The sequence below is a fragment of the Schistocerca piceifrons genome, chromosome 5, assembly GCF_021461385.2.
Source record: "Schistocerca piceifrons isolate TAMUIC-IGC-003096 chromosome 5, iqSchPice1.1, whole genome shotgun sequence".
Taxonomy (NCBI): domain Eukaryota; kingdom Metazoa; phylum Arthropoda; class Insecta; order Orthoptera; family Acrididae; genus Schistocerca; species Schistocerca piceifrons.
In genome coordinates, this window is record NC_060142.1 from 365,071,507 (window position 1) to 365,089,582 (window position 18,076).

The 18,076-nt window shown below is 42.3% G+C and overlaps 1 protein-coding gene across 1 annotated transcript in view; it reads right to left on the reverse strand.

Moving 5' to 3' along the window:
- LOC124798994 (neural-cadherin-like) overlaps nt 1–18,076 on the reverse strand; it is a 331,157-nt gene that overhangs the window by 232,474 nt on the left and 80,607 nt on the right. Inside the window, exon 7 of the mRNA XM_047262530.1 lies at nt 13,330–13,538. Coding sequence (XP_047118486.1) covers nt 13,330–13,538 — 209 coding nt within the window. The remainder of the gene's footprint in view (nt 1–13,329; nt 13,539–18,076) is intronic.

Genomic DNA, 18,076 nt, shown 5'->3' on the forward strand with positions numbered 1-18,076 from the left:
GGAGCTCCGTATGCCACGGCAAACTGGCTGACACTGACGGCGGCGGTGCACAAATGCTGCGCAGCTAGCGCCATTCGACGGCCAACACCGCGGTTCCTGGTGTGTCCGCTGTGCCGTGCGTGTGATCATTGCTTGTACAGCCCTCTCGCAGTGTCCGGAGCAAGTATGGTGGGTCTGACACACCGGTGTCAATGTGTTCTTTTTTCCATTTCCAGGAGTGTATTTCCATGTTATTCCTCTTTCTTTTACATTCAAAAACTATCTCACTAGCCAGTCTATACATCATTTCCTACTTTCCCTCTTTCTCCACTCTGTTTCGTTGCATTTCTGTTTCATCCATTTTCCCCTTGCTTCTTCAGTTTCTCTTCTTAATTCATTATTCAGTTTCCTGTACCTCTTTTTGACTTCTTCACATTCTACATTTTTCCACTTTCTCCACTCTTCCATCTTTTTCAACATGTTTTCTGTTATCCATTATTTCCTGGTACTTTGGGATACTCTAAATCCTAGTACTACTTTGGCAGAGTCCATGAGTCCTTCGCTGATTTTTATCCATTTGTCATTAACGCTTTCATCAACACTACCTCTTTCCCATTTTTCCATAAATCTGTTTTCCAAATCTGATGCCTTTCCTACCCCTTTGAGTCTGTCTATGTTTAGTCTTCCTTTTGCTTTACCTCTCCAGGCTTTTTTCAACTTCACTTGTATTTCTCCCACTACTAGGTTGTGGCTTGAATTTATATCTGCTCGTGGATAAAGCTTTGACATTCTTCAAACAGTTCCTAAACCTTTTTTGCATCAGGATGTAGTCCAACTGACATCTTTCCGTATTCAAATTTGACATCCATGTGTAATGTCTCCTTTTGTGGTGTTCAAATAATGTGTTACCCACTGCTAATGAATTTTCTTTACAGAAACTAATTAGTCATTCACCTCTCTCATTTCTTATTCCTAACCCAAATTTTCCTACTGTATCTTCATCTCTTCCTTCACCCAACACTTCCATTCCAGTCCCCCATGATGATAATGCAGGTACTTCTGTTTTCTTTCTCGATGAGTACTTGTATTTTCTCATAATATTCTTCCACTTCCTCATCTCTATGCTGGCTGATTGGCTGTATTAACACCAAATCTTTTGAAATACCCTTCAGTCATTTCATCATCAGTCTTCCATCAATATATTGAACCTTCTTTAACTCATTTTTCAGCTTTTGTCCTAACAATATTCCTACTCCATTTTCACCACTCTTGATTTCCCCTGAATAAAAGAGCTTATAATCTCCACTTTATATCTCCCCATTCTTTCCCCATCTCATTTCACACAAACCAAGGGCATCTAATCTGTTGCTTTTCATCTCCTGTTTTGCATTCTCTAGCTTTCCTTCTTGCAGTAGTGTCCTCACATTCCATGTTCCAATCCTTATCTTTCCTTCATTCACTGTCCCTTTCTTCCTTTCAAATATGTCTACTCACAATGTGTTCCCCTCCCGGAGATCCGAATGAGGGGAAGCCTTAACTCTGAAATTTTTCACATGGACAGACATACCATGTACTGCTTGGGAATGTAATGCGGTAGTTTCTCGTTACTTTCCACATAGGCAGAAGGATGCCTAGCCTAAAATCAGCCACACACTATGAGTCAGATGCTGTCTGTAGCCACACCTCTGGAGTACAGTCACTACTTGTACTCTTTTTGTACCCAACAAGAAAAGGTGCCTCATCCATCAGCTTCACCATTCTGAAAGACTCTTTCTTCACTGTCGCTGCTGCTGAGGTCTTAAACATATCACAGGAAATGACAGGGAAAGGACATGGTGAGGACAGGTTAGGGAAAGGAAAGGGGGAGCGATAGGCTGTTGTGGAACACACTTTGTCTGGCTCCTCCCCTTTGGCCTGTCCAGCTTGGGTGACCCTTCTGGTAGCTGAGGTACCACCACCATAGACCTTCCGATCCAGAGCACACAAACCTGCTCGCCCACATGGACAGTGCTACAGTTAGGCGGTATCCCCTGATGAGGGAGTTCACAAAAGATGAACTGAATATTTGAGCAGGATGTAATTATCAATTGTTTTGGTATGTAAAGATATCTCTTCTGAAAAAATTTACATTAATGTTTCAATACTACTACATCTTATTAACTATAGTTTTATGTTAGTGAAATCGTATTAACCATATTTTGATGCATCTCCTGCACTCTAATCAAATATTAACATATGTATGTTATGAAATGAATGAATCATAAGTCACTTGAAATGAGATCATAAGCTGAACATCAACAAAAGTAAAATCAGGGTAATGGAATGTAGTTGAATTAAATCAAGTGATGCTGAGGGAATTAGATCAGCAAATGAGACATTAAAAGTAGTAAAGGAGTTTAGCTATTTGGACAACAAAATAATTGATGATGCCAACATAGAGAGGATATAAAAAGTAGTCAGGCAACAGGAAGAAAAGCATGTATGAAAAACAGAAATTTGTTAACACCTAATATAAATTTCAAATTTAGGAAGTATTTTCTGAAATTATGTCTGGAGTGCAACCTTGCACAAAGGTAAAGCATGGATGATATTCAGTTCAGCCAGGAGGAAAAGTGTAGCTTTCAAAATGAAGTGATACAGAAACATGCTTAAGATTACAAAGCTAGATTGAAAAATTAATGAAGAGGTAGTGAATCAAATTCGGGAGAGAAGAAATTTGTGGCCCAACTTGATTAAAGGAAGTGGCTGGTAGATAGGAGATCCCAAAGGTATTAAGGAATAGTCAGTTTGGTTATCAAGGAAAATATGTGTTGTTTTTTGTGTGTGTGTGTGTGTGACAGACAGAGAGAGAGAGAGAGAGAGAGAGAGAGAGAGAGAGAGAGAGAGAGAGAGAGGGGGGGGGGGGGGAGGGGGAGAAGGAGGAGAGAGGTGGTAAAATTGTAGGGGAGGTGTAGGCATGAATACAGTAAGCAAGTTCAAATGTGTAATTATTAAGAGATAAAGCGGCTCTTACAGTATAGAGTAACGTGGAGAGAGGCATCAAACCAATACTCGGACTGAAGACCACAACAGCAGCCTTGCACACAAGCAAAAAGTGGGTGATAAATAACTCAAACAAGAAGAGGATAGATGCTTTTGAAAAGGTTAGATGGGTATACTGAATAACAAATGAAGAAGTCTTTGTTAGCAGTAAATGATGAAGTATTGAATCAAACTCAGGAGAAAAGAAATTTGTGGGACAATTTAACTAAAAGAAGTTATCAGTTCACAGAACACATCCTGAAATCATCAGTTTAGTAACAGCATTGTAAAGATTAGTTGTTTGGTCTGGGGTACAAAGGGACCAAACTACAGGGTCATCAGTCCCTTTATCCTGATGCAAGCAAAGCTTCTACTTAGAAGAAGGTATTAAAACCATAGAGCAGATGGTCTGGGCTGGCTGATCACAATAATAAAAGAGGATGAGCCAGCCATTCTGCAACACATTAAAATGTCCACCCCAAAAAGTTGCTACCATGGATGGTCACTACCATGGATGGTCGCTAACAAAGGATGTCAGGGGTAGCACTTGTAAATAGCTTGTAGGCTGCTCAAGGAATCAGTACAGAAAAGAATTGACTCACCAGGGCATGAGCGAATGTGCTCAAGAGCACAAGAAATGGCCGCCAGCTCTGCAGTGAAAATACTGCAGCCATCTGGCAAGGAGTGCTGTTCAATATGTCCTCCATGAACATACATGAAGCCAACGTGACCATCAGCCATCGAGCCATCAGTGTAAATCACTTCATGGTCCCAGTAAATGTCAAGAATCAACAGGAAATGATTGCAGAGAGCTGCGGGTTCAACTGAGTCCTTAGGACCATGTGAAAGGTCCAGGCAAAGATTCGGCCTAGGTGTTCACCATGGAGGTGTACGTGAATGGACATCAAATACAGGTGGTAAAGGCAAGGACTCCACTACAGACAGAAGATATCGGATGCAAACTGCGATCTTAAGCCCTGACGTGGGCCTCCAATGCGGGAGATTAACTGCTGTGGATGGGAAAAGGAGACAGTAATTTGGATGCTCAGGAGAACTATGAATGTGCGCAATGTAACTGGCAAGCAGTTGTGCACGCCTAACCTCCAATGGAGGAACTCCGGCCTCCACCAGGACACTGGTCTCTGGACTCCCTCTAAAAGCACCTGTTGCCAGTCGGATGCCACAGTGGTGCACTGTGTCAAGTAAACGCAATACTGAAGGCACCACCGAACCATAAACCAGACTCCCATAGGCAAGGTGGGATTGGAAAAGGGCTCTGAAGAGCTGCAGCAGTGTAGAGCGATCTGCACCCCAGTTGGTGTTGCTCAGGCAGTGGAGGGCACTGAGGTGCTGCCAGCACTTTTGCTTCAGCTGGCAGCACTTTTGCTTCAGCTGACAAAGATGAGGAAGCCATGTCAATTGGACATCAAAAACCAGTCCTAAGAATCAATATGTTTCCACTACAGTGAGTGGATCGTCATTAAGGTAAAGTTCTGGTTCCGGATGAACAGTTCGACACTGACAGAAGTGCATGACACACAGCTTCATGGCTGGAAACTGCAAGCCGTGGGCTAGAGCCCATGGCTGTGACTTGTGGATTGTTCCCTGTAGGCGCTGCTCAGCAACACCAGTACTGGACGAGCAGTATGAAATGCAGAAGTTGTCTGCATACAGAGAAGGTGAGACCGACAGCCCGACAGCTGCTGCTGCTGCTAGACCGTTAATGGCCACTAAAAATGGAGATATACTCAATACAGAGCCTTGCAGGACCCCACTCTCCTGGATATGGGGGGAACAATGGGAGACACCAACTATGACAAGGAAAGTACGGAGCGATAGGAAATATTGGATAAAAATCGGGAGCAGGCCCTGGAGACCACACTCATATAATGTGGCAAGAATATGATGTCACCAGGTCATGTTCTAAGCTTTTCGTATATCAAAAAAGATGACAACCAGGTGTTGGCATCTAGAAAAGGCTGTGCAGATGGCAGACTTAAAGGAAACTAGATTATCAATGGTAGAGCATCGCTTGTGGATACCCCCCTGGCATGGAGCCAGTAGGCCATGTGACTCCAGGACCCAACACAACTGCTGACTTACACACATTCTAATAGCTTACAAAGAACGTTGGTGAGGCTGATGGGCCAATAGCCATCCATATCAAGCAGGTTCTTACCAGGTTTGAACACTGGAATGATGCGTGCTCTCCCGCCATTGCGATGGAAAAACAGTTTGCCTTATTTAAAGCCCATCTTGGTAGACGTCTGGGGGAATGGCACTGGCGGAGTGACAGGAAGATGGGAAAGTGGTCACTACCACACAAGTCACCGTGGGTTCTCCAGTGGACACATGGGAGAAGTCCTGGGCTGCACAGAGATAAATCAATGGCCAAGTAAGTGCCATGAGCCACAATGAAATGTGTGGGGGCCCCAGTATTTAAGAGGCAGAGATCAAGTTGAGACAGGAAAGTTTCAACATCTCTACGTCAGCCAGTAAGTGCATTAAAATCTCCCAAAAGTAGGAAAGGTTTAGGGAGTTCATGAATCAGTGCAGCCACTGCATTCAGGGGTACTGCACCATGTGGAGGAAGATACATGTTGCAGACAGTTATTTCCTGCGTCGTTCTTATCCTGACAGCCACAGTTTCAAGAAGGGTTTGAAGGGGCACAGGTTCACTGCATACTGAGTTCAGGACATAGACACAAACTCCACCTGACACTCTATCATAGTCACTACGGTTCTTGTAATATCCCCTATAGCCACAAAGGGCAGGGGTCCGCATTGCCGGGAAGCTGGTTTCCTGGAGGGCAATGCAGAAAGAACAGTTGCTGTAGCTCAGCCAGGTGGTGGAAAAAACTGCAGCAATTCCACAGGAGGATGACATTACAGTAAGGCTGGGAACACATGAAGCATGCAAGGAGGCAGGTTGTGCCTCATGGTCACCTGCTGCCACTGACTGAGTATTTGTATCCATTCCTATTGTGGATGAGGCATCAGTGAGAGCCAGGTCTTCAGGAAACACAGATCTCCACCTCATCTGCAGGTGCAAAACTGGTAGGGAATGGTGATGTTGGTGCCACTGGATGGTCCTTTTGCTTAGTAGACTTCTTTGTTTGCTTGCCCTCTCACTTCTCTTTAGGGGCTTGCTGGGAGGACTTCTCTGAAGTAGCTTCAGGCATGGAGAAAGACCGTGAAGCTCTTCGTTCAGCAGCTTTTCGCTCCTTTAGCCACTGGCGAGTGTCTGCTGTGGCATTAGTGGAGACAATGGGAAAGGGGGGTCCCAAGAAATCCCTTTTGCAAGAGAGAAACCAGATGAGGCTGTTGTTTCTCCAGCTGAGGGGAGGGGACCAAAGTCCCCTGCATTTGGGGGAGGGGGGAAGGGGCCTTGCTCCTGAAGTAGGTACTTTGGGAGCAACAGAAGGAGATTTTCCCCCTATCACCAAAGGGGCAGATGTATTCCAGAGGCCCAGAGGGCCCACTGTTCATGGCACAGAGTGTGGTACAACTGGTACTTGTGACAGTGATGGTAATGTAACTGCAGCGTATATAGACGTCTACCATACATGGTGTAATTGTTCAAATTTACGTTTAGCCTCTTGGTAAGTCTACTGGTCCAAGGTCTTGTACTCCATGATTTTCCACTCCTTTTGGAGAATGGTGCAGTCTGGCAAGCTGATGCAAGTGGGAGGAGGTGCACAGGGTGTATCTGGATGCAGTGTATATCTGAGTCTCGACGTGTGGCATTGGAAGTGCAGTGGGAAGACATGTGCCTGAATTTCCAGCGCTTAAAGCGCCGCATAGGGGGAGGGATGTATGGTTTAATGTCATAGCGGTAAACCATCACCTTGACCTTTTCAGGCAATGAATCAGCCTCAAAGGCCAAGGTGAAGGCACCAGTAGCAACTCTGTTGTCTTTGGGTCCCCCGTAAACATGCCGGATGAAATGAACACCCCGCCATTCTAGATTGGCGTGGAGCTCATCAGACTGCAAGAAGAGGTCGCAATGGAAATTAATCTCCTGGACCTTGTTGAGGTGTTTACGGGGAGTGACAGAAACAGGAATATCACCCAGATAGTCACAAGCGAGTTAAGCCTGGGATTGGGCTGGGGATGCTGTCTGAATCAAGACTGCACAGCTACTCATCTTGGACAGCACTGTCACTTCCTCAAACTTATCCTCAAGATGTTCAATAAAAAATTGAGGCTTCATAGGTAGAAAGAGTCCTCACCCATTCTGCTACAGACTAAATACCGAGGCGAATATGGCTCTCTTCTTTCTGTAGACCTACGTTCCTCCCATGGTGAAGCAAGGGAGGGAAATGATTTACGGTCATATCTGTCAGCATTGTACTCAATCTTGCCCTTCTTAGAGAATTCTGGCACCGTATGGTCACCAACAAGAGATGACTTAGTCCGCTTCATTGTGGGTCATCCGCCCTGATGCCACCCACTCCGATCATGGGCTCTCTGCATGGTCGCCACCCAGCCACAGCAAAGGCCACCTGGCGTGATGGCCATTGCTGGGAGTCCTGGTGCCCCAGGAAGACAGGCACCTACTCTTTGGCATACGTGGGGAGTTAACAGCTCAGGCATCAGCAGTGCGATCCCTGTTTTGTCAGGGAGCTACTACCAAATTGGTACATGATGGCCCCACCATAACGGACTGGCTACCATGCTTGATACTGGGCACTGAGAAATCCAATACTGACATGAGGGTGAAAGAAGACAGGAGACAATGGAAGAAGATGACATACCCCGCAAAGTGTCCTCGTGCAAATAGTTGAATTGCGGGTGGAGATGCAAAGCCGCAACAAGAGGTTCAGGAGATCGAATCTAGGGGCACTATGGATAACTCATGCACCATGTAAGGCATCCTTCCCCATAAGGCCCACAATTCTGTAGAATTTGGAAAGTGGCAGGTCAAACCATAAAATGGCACCTGAACTTATAGGGCCGAAAAGTGTGAGACTCCTTTTAGTCGCCCCTTACGACAGGCAGGGATACCTCGGGCCTATTCTAACCCCCAGACCCGCAGGGGAAAAACATTGTAAATAGAGACCAAAGCTTGGTTACAGTAGGTTGAAGTAGTTACACACACACACACACACACACACACACACACACACACACATGAAGAGGCTTGTACAGGGCACACTAGTATGTAGAGTTGCAGTCTTTGCAGTGAAGATTACAACAAAACTAGCAAAACTCACTATATAATTACCATCATGGCAAAAAATCTAAGATTTGCCATGTTACACAACTATTCACCACCCATGTGAAAGAGGGTGGAAAAGATCAGCGTACCTAGCAAAATGTACCAAAAATTGTGAACCACAACTACAGATAGTGACTTGAAAAGCCCAATTTTTCCAAGCAGAGTATATCTGTAAGATCCTATTGTTTTATTTGTTACCAGTATGTATTCAATTGTTGAAAGAGCTGATTGGAGGAATGGTTGTCTATACCATTAGCCGAACAGTGCTTCAATGGCTTAAAAAACATAATAGCAACAGGAGGGTTTTAAACTGAAGAAAACAATTTAATAAACAGAAAATGAAGGGAAAAATGCACACAGATAAAGGGAGAGGGAAATAGAGGCAGAGAAAGAAGAGGAAATGAGTAAATATTGAAAGACAGTGACGAGCAGAGAAATGAGAACTGCGGAGACAGATTGTAATGTCTTGACTATTACCAATACTTCATGACAGTTTATTGCCCCCACTATCCTTCCACCCCTCCCACAGTGGTATTTTGCAACCACACAACCTATGCAATATTCTTGTCTGTCCCTCTCCACCCAGTCTCCAAACCCTTTGCCTCCTGACTCATATTCTGCTACAGACCTCAATACAAGACCTGTGCCCTACATCCTCCTACTACCAATTACTACAGTCCTCTTACTGGCTTCTTCTGACCTGTGAAAGGTACAGCTATCTGTGTAAGCAGTCACATGATCTACTAAATTTGCTGCTACCGTTTTGCTACATGCAACCACTGTGTTGCATTCTACATGGGCATTGCTACTAACAAGTTGTTTGCTGAATGCCTAATGCCAAACTGTGACCAAGGAACATTTGGACAATCCCGTTGCAGACCATGTCACCCAATATGATGTGCTTCACATTTATGGTTCTTCACAGTCTGCACCATCTGGATTCTTCTCATCAGCATCAGCTATTCTGAATTTCACTGATGGGAACTCTCCGTGTGACATATTCTTCATTTCGGTAATCCTTCCTGGCCTCAACCTTCATGAGATCATATCTTCCAGCTACCTGTCCACTTCTCTGCTCCCACTCCAGTGCTACACATCTTCTATCCTGCCAACACATCTACACAGTCCTTCTCTCTTCTTTACTTCTCTCCTCTCCCTCCTCGCCAGCATTACTTCCTGATGCTGTATCCAGCAGGCCTATCCTGTCCCCAGCTCATCCCTGCGTGCTCACACATACAGCACTAGCACACTAGCACCTGTCACCAAGCCTACTCAGCTATCCCTCTCCCTACCCACACCATGCCTCCTTTGTAGCTCCACTACCTACCCCAGCTAGATTGCTGCTCACATCAGATGCAGCTGCAGTCAGGCTTTAGTGCTCAGAGATAGAGGTCATGTGTGTATGAGTCGTCATGTGAGTTTTCCACTTCTGATGAAGGACTTTGCTCAAAAACTGACTTACGTCTAGCACTGTTATTCAATGTTCCTATCTGTGACTCAACGGCCCCTCTATGTAGTGAATAGCAGTCCTTCCCATACTGTTTTCATTGCAGTTTAATATTATAATCTGCAGTTAGATGTTTTCAAGGATTTGGATATACGTATTTAAAAATATGTTCTGCTGGGGAGTGACATCTGTGACAGTGCTACATTAAGGCTGTTACATTAGCAAGGGAGACAATATCACTGGCACGTTGGTGCTCTGATGGCCACTTATGTATGATACAGTGTGGGAAGCAGTCAAATGGAATGATGTATTCATTCAATGTACTGCTTTAAAAGTTTTACTCTGTGGCAAATATTTCAAACAAACAGTATATGTTGATGAACCTGTACTAAAACACAAAACCTTAAAGAGAGCTCACATGTAACATGTACAGAGTTGACCTCTAAAATAAACACAACAATGAAGTGCAGTGTGCTGCAGCAGAATCATCCTCCTCTAACATTACCTTTTTCTGATATAGAGACAACCGATACCATGCATACTATCGATTCTTCCATAGGTTAAAATTATCTCAGCTGTTTCACTAAAAGAATTCATATGAATCTGTATACAATGTACTATATTTCAGGCTAAAATGTATAAAAGAGATATTAATGTGTTACAATCAATATGTACAAACAGTTAAATTACTCTCCTCTTAAGAATATTTGAAATTGCAAAATTTCTGGCATACTTAAAATTCATATTATTAATTGTGCAATCTAATGCTAATTATTAAATTTGTTTATGGATTTATTTATGAAATAATGATATAATTTGGTAAAGATTTTTCTTCTTCTGAAAAAGTTTGTAAACTCCTTTGCTTTGTAAACACTTTGGAATACTGTGAGTATGGCAAAATGTAAGTAGTTGTGGGCATGCCTCAGATGGAAGTAGACGTTTTTACAAGTTTGTCACCAACAATTTAGTTATTCATTTTCTTAATGTGGAAATTCAAGAACCCACAATGTCGAATCAAAATTTTCAGTAGCAGGAATGTACTCCTAGACACAACAAGATTTTGAGCCAGCAACAACCTGATTATCGTGATAACTAAATAAGTTCTACTTTTGTAATCTTACTCCCCTCGAAGTTTGCGCAAAGAATGAGAACTTTAATGGTAATGTGTGGGAGGATAAGATTACATATGACACATTCAAAGTTCAACTAAGCTCAATGAGGCAGAGAAAAAACTTCAATGACAGTGCTGGGTAAAATAGGAAAATCAAACACATTGTTACAGGATAAATTTGGAAATGTGGATAGTGAAACAGGAAAGGTGAGAGAAAGAGGAAAAGAGATAACAGTTACAGAGATTGGACAGAAAGTAAGAGGAGAAGATGGATGGGTAATAGACAAGGAGAGAGTGGGGAAGGAGGGCAAGGGAGAGGGGAGAGAGGGAAGAGGAGTGGGTGGAAGGAGGGAGAGAAGAGGGAGGGGGGAGGAGGGAGAGGGGGAGGAAAGGTGAGGAGGGTGAGGAAAGAAAAGATAGAGGAATGTGAAATGATAGGGGAGAAGAGAGATGGGCAGAAGAGAGAGGGGGTGAGAAAAGTGGAGGAGGGAGACGGGAAGTAGAGAATGGGTAAAAAACAGGGAAAGGAACAGGGTTGGGGTGAGAGGGGATGCAGAGAGAGGAGAAGGAGAGGGATAGGGGAGTGATGGATAGGGGAGAGAGAGAGAGAGAGAGAGAAAGAGAGGGGGGGAGAGGGAAAGGAGTTGGCAAAATGGAAGAGGAAGACAAATAGGGGTGAAGGTGAGGAAAATGAAGGGGGGGGGGGCAGGGAGAAAGAGGAACATTGGTAGGGAGAAAGGAGAGGGTGAGGTGAAGAGGGAGCTGGGAGAGTGGGGGAAGGGAGAGTGGGGGAAGGGAGAGTAGGGGAAGAGAGTGAGAAGATGGATGGGGAGAGTAGGGGAGGGGGAAGAGGAAGACAGTCGGGAACGGAAAAGGGGAAGGGGAAGGGGTAAGAAGAGAGAGGGGAGTCGAAAAGAGGGGAAAGAAGGGGCCTCAGGGAGTGGAGGAAAGCGAATGGAGGAAATAGAGAAGTGGGGAGAGAGTGAGGTGAGGGAGTGAGTGGGAAGGGGGGACAGAGTGGGAAGGCAGAGAAAGGATGGAGAGTGAGTGCTTGGCAGAGAGAGAGTCTGGAGAGACACTGGAGGATGAGAGTGAGATAGTGAGTGGGAGGATAAGAGAATTGGAGGGGGGCGGGAGGGGGGGGTGAAGTAAGCAAGAAAGTGTAGGGAAAGCAGGCTGGGGACAGTGGGTAGGGGAAGAAAGGTCAGGTAATGGAACAGAGAGTAATCTGGTAATGAGAGAGAGGGTGGTGATGAATGTGATAAGAGTCAGAGCGAAAGAGTGAAAGAAAGAGTGGGACGGAGAGGGAGAAATAAACAGTAAGTGATGAAAAGAAAGTAAAAGAGACAGCATGAGAAAGAAGACAGAGCAAAAGAAAAACAGTGAGTGAGACAGGTGTGGAAAAATAGGGGGGGGGGGGGGGGCAAGTGTGTTAGAGAGCGCATGGAAAAAGGTAAAGAAGGGGAGAAAAGGCAGGGGGTAGTGGAAAAGATGGTCACATAATGGTGCAGGAGGGGGGGGGGGGCGCATGAGAAGGGTGAAAAGTGAGTGGAAAGAAGGGGAGCAGATGAGAGAGATGACTGGAGATAATGAAATGGTTGTAGAATTCAGGGAAGGATCTCTTGAATATGTAAATTAGAATTGGCAGCTAAGATAACATGAATAGACACAAGATTAAAGAAGTTGTATCTGGCTGTCTGTGCTATCTGTCTCTGTGCCTCCCAACATTGTGACATGTGTCCCATATTGTTGTGACACACACACACACATACACATACACACGCGCACACACACCAGCCACTGTTTCTTTCATTTGTTTGTTTCACAGTTCAAGATGGCTTGTCTGACATCAGTTGTTGTTTCTTAAAAGTCAGTGACACAGAAATGGTGAGAGGCTACTTTTTCCACAACAATTTGTCTGCTGTTAATTTAACTTATAGGTTCTTTCTATCACTTACAATTATTTGACTATTCAATAAATATGCTCTATGTAACTGGAGTTGCTATAATAAAACATATAATTCTTCTCATACACAAGCAAGTCTCTAAGGATGAAGTCACACCACCTCGAATACGTGTGACTGGGAATGGTGTATGTGAGAAAAGAATTACCAATGGAAAATCCAGGACAGAATGTAACAATATTATGAGAAGAAAAGTTGCTACTCACCACATAGCATAGATGCTGAGTCGCAGATAGGCACTACAAAAAGATTTTCACACTTAAAGCTTTCGGCTATGGCCTTTGTCAACAATAGACACACATAAAGACACACACACGCGTTTGCATTTGCATGTGTGTGTGTGTGTGTGTGTGTGTGTGTGTGTGTGTGTGTGTGTGTGTGTGTGTGTACATATGTGTGTCTATTGTTGACAAAGACTATTGCCTGAAAGCTTTAAGTGTGAAAACCTTTTTGTTGTGTCTATCTGCAACTCAGCATCTCCACTATATGGTGAGAATAATAATGAGAAAAGAATTAGAAGTTTAATAACAAAAATCCAGAAATTGATTTCAAAAACTACTGTACTAAAAAGAATCTGAGAGCTTACCATGAAGTTGTAGACATATATATCTTTACTCCCAGGCAGCATCATGTTATCATTAATGTCTCCTATAGTTATTGTTAGTGTGCTAGTGCCAGACATTGGAGGATTCCCTGAATCCTTTATAATAATTGGTATGATGTACTGCTTCTGCAGTTCTCTGTCAAATGACCGAAGTGAGGACAGAACAGCCATACCATCACCCTGTGTGGCAGCTGGAGACAATGCAAAGTAAAATACTATTTTAGTAACAGTGTATTTACAGCTATTTTCAAGCAGTTGAGGTGTTGACACTGAACTAAATGTATGTTAACAAAAATAATAATAATAACAAAATAAAATTTTAGAAAATCAAAACCAGATTTTTAGTGGCTAACAACTAAGGACCTCTGCCAGTAAACTGCTAGATGGAATAGTTGAATTTCTCCTGCTCTTAAAAAATGGCATTAGTGATGAGTGTGATGGCCTGAGCAAAGGGAAGACAATAAGCCCATGTCACAAGAGCATCAACTTTTCATTGTTGTCTTGTTACCAACAGAGGGTTCTTTTTTTTTGGGGGGGGGGGGGGGGGGGTTGCTGCAATTCGCTCTACAAGAGTCGAGATGTAAAAGAACTCACTAGATGTGAACAGTATAATGGCTTCTGGAAATAAACATTAGAAAATAAATGACATCTTCTTTTCAAGCTAATAACTCTATCTCAATAGAAAGGAGAGGGCCGCATGGTGACGAACCCAAATTTCAAGCCTCTAGAAGACAGGTTCACCCCACTACACTTTACCAAAGCTTTGCGACCAAGATTATGTATGCTGTTAATCAGTTAACTTAATTGTAGGAGAGTCTCAAAATATTTTTAAGACCTTGATAAAGTAAAAGAAGAGAGAGGATGTAATTTACAATAACCTCTGAAAAACTGCTACAAAATGAAATACAAAGAGCAGAATGCTGATTTAATCAAAATGAATTTTTCCTCATCCTAACAGAAGAAAATCATTATTCAAGCTTATTATGGTAAGCTATTCTAACTCCAGATCTGATCATGTATAATGTATAGCATACTCATCAAATACAGTGCGCAGTCAGAAGAGGTTCTACTAACAGGTTTACAAAAAACACATAAACCCTTAATTTCATCACTCTTATTCAGAGTGTAATTCCACTGGACATATCGATGGATCACTCAACATAATTACGCATACATTCACTGATGTCACCATGTGCAGTGCAGAAGGATACATCTGCTGGTGCCAAATCCTGTGACAAAACACTTGTGACAGGTTTCAGGGCTCCTGTTAACTGCCGCAGCCCCACTTGTCAATCAGTTGATGTTAACAGCAAGCCCTACAGTGTACCTATTGATTATATCCCTGCACAATATGATTTTCTCTGGAACTGTGATTTGGACTTTGTTGTTACCTGCCATCAACATTTGCCTAGCCCACAGTATTGCCTATCTGTCTGCTGTAGTACTGATTTTGCACACAGCTCAACTGACCACTGTGCTTCCAGCAAACGAACCAATGATATATGGAAGCACTGAGAGTGTGGTTCTTGCTCGACTGCTTCCCAATTGACTCTATGTACAGTGTTCTCCTGATTAACATGAGAGTCATTCCACAAACTTCCAAAATACTGTACCAAACAAGAGATATCCACCTTCAAAAGTCTTTTGTTTTGCATACTTCCAGAAGAGATGGAAACTATTACATTGTGTGAATTATTTAATAAAATCTGTGTCACTGAAGATGTAGACTTATAGCAGCGGCAACAAGTATTTTAGGGAACTGCAACCAACTCCTTGCTAGAATAGGTTTTGTCAAGCCATTTTGCTGACTGTGTCAACCCTGATGGCAACAGCAAGAGCTTCTACAGATGCTTAGAGATCTGGCAATCCCAGATTTCCAGATGTACAGTGACGTTCAAAAGTTCCGTAACAAAAGCCTTCGGCACCTCATTTTCAGGTAGGTGATATTAATTGCCCCACATAACAGTGGGGCCATTCTGTTATGTACAAACCTACTACTACATTATCTTGTGCAAAACTGTCCCTTTAGCTGATCCACCAGTGCTGCCCTCCTTCACTAATCACTCACTTTTAGGGAAACATTTTACTACAAAAATGTACGTGGTGTCTGCTCATTTTAAAGTTCTTTCAACACTTTAAGGCAACATCAGACAGTTATTCATCACAGAATGATTAGCACCAGGCTGTGAAGTGCATACTCAGAAAATACGGCTGTAGCTTCCTTCTTTAGTGGAAGTTTTGTATACTGCTAGTGTATTTGCGAATTCTCAATCAGGTCAAGGTACCATTTCCACAGACTTTGAAATATTGGAATTATCTCAATAATCAAATGTGGCACAACCTAGCCCTTGTGATCTTGAACATGGAAACATGTCTTGCCTTCCATATGGCAGTGGAATGGCCCCCTTCTGACTGGACAGGAATGAAATATAGTGTCATAACAGTTATCCTCCTCGCTTTGACTAAACGTATGCAAACTGCAGAATGTGCCCATTGCTCTTCTATACATGCGAGGCAGTTGCTCACTTTATGATGACATCTGTCAACAGTGTTTTTCCCAGGATTACATAGCAGATGTTTTTCAGAGTTCCTGCACCAACAGCAATCAAATGAGGTGATGAAAATAAACAACATCAAAGTGGTGAGGGTATCATCATGCTATCTTACACTGTCAGCAACAATTCATGCTATACCAATTTTATTCCTTTTGGGTCATTCCATGCAATCTTGCAGGCAATGCTAAAGTGATCATTTCAGAATTTAGTCACATTTGGTACAAGTATAACCTCATGTCTTAATAGTAAAACTGGCATATAGTACTGTCATAATTTTAACCACTTTTGATAAATACAGGTTCAAAGTCTCAAGAGTATGTACCTGGTCAGCAGTCAAGCATCAATTTTGTTACTTTCAGAGATCTAGTATGTAGTAATGAGTTGACCTACAGACCTCAGTACTTTCATGTCAGCCCACTAAGACGATATAACATATAAAAAAAAAAAAAACAATAAATCATTCAAACGTTTTATGAAAAATGTTGAAAAACCCACTTTTTCTGTACTGTGCTTTAAATTCAAGATTTTTTTAAAACAGCATAACTTCATACAGGGAAACAGTACAGATCTCATCTTGGCATTGCAATTCTTTAGTCCTGGTAACGATAATGGAAAGCATCTGGCATCACACTTAATATTTCTTGCTAACATGACTCCATCGGGGGGAAAAATGTCAAATTTGACAAACTTGAGAGTCATCGTGGGGGGGGCAGCTGAAACTCAACTTGATTTTTTGCAGAAATTTTTATACATCTGGTAGCAATCATACACGCAAAGAATAATATCTTGACTCATTTTATTCATTGATAAAGAATAAAATGAAAGTACCACCCACACATATCACCAACATTTGATCCTACAGGGAATTGGTAAATAAGAACCATGTGTATTCCTTAAAAAATTGTTCCTAACGTATTTATGGTTGATCTGCAAGTCAAAACTGTAAACAGGCGAAAGCTGCAATGTATATGCGGAAATTCACTGTTAAATGTATTTTTCAGTTTAAAGAGTTAAAAGACAGCTTTGGTGCAAAAATATGGAGAGATATCCTCATTCTAATACTGTATATTGAAAAGACAACTTCACTGAAATAAAAGAAAATGTGCAAGCAATAATGAGAGACATTAATAACATTTTACATATATACTGATATCAAGTGACATAAGAGCAATTTCATAAAGATACTAAAATAAAATGAAGGAAATTTTATTTTTAAACCTCTTCCATCTTGCACATGGCATTGTTTTCCTTGACATCTTGATCCAGAAATGAAATTAATTCACTTAAAGTTGATACATTCTTTTCATAACACTCGCTGTCTAGTTTATACAACCATGCACTATGACTCTGTAATGATGGGACATCCACCTTAGATGTAACACTGGAGAATGGGACCCAAACAGCATCTCTCCTACTTGGTCTGGTAAGGAATTGTGATTCACCAGGAGACATGCAGTTAATCTCAGCATGTTTAAATATATGTGATACTTATGGAATATGTCCTGTGTATCAGTTTTCATTGTATTTGAAAGCCATTTAAACTCACTTTCAGCTGTTCCAATAAAGCATTCTCATCAGCTCCCATAGCAAAAATGGTATCTTTTGCTTTTGTTGGAAGTTCTTTCATTAGAAATATGTTAGTAGCAGTGACTAGAAATGCAAGCTGCGACTGTGTTCTTGTTTTCCAACGAAACTCCATATGATGCGATCTCCCGCAAAGAAACAAAGAACATATTAACACCCTGTATTTTGTGGACTATTTTGTGTACAGCTCTTTCAGATTAACTAAAGTAATTCTCTTCAGCATAGAACCTTCTTATCTACCATGATAGAAACATGATCTTTTCTTACTGCACAAAATCTTAAAATATTGTCATTTTCATAATATATCACTATGTCATGTTACATAGTTTCAGGTAACAGCTTTTGACCATTACCGCATTCTGGAGAAGCAATTACACCATTACTGTCTTTAACTTTTCTTGATACTAATACCATGTGCCCTGTGACGCAAAAAGTAGCTGCTACTTTGACAATGCTCCATGAAGGTGGAGTATTTGTTAGAGCTTGAATCTGTTCACTGCTAATTGAACTTCTGTCTGCACCGACAGCTGAGTGGTCAACATGGTGGTCTGTCAAGCCAAGGGGCCCGGGTTTGATTCCTGACTGGGTCG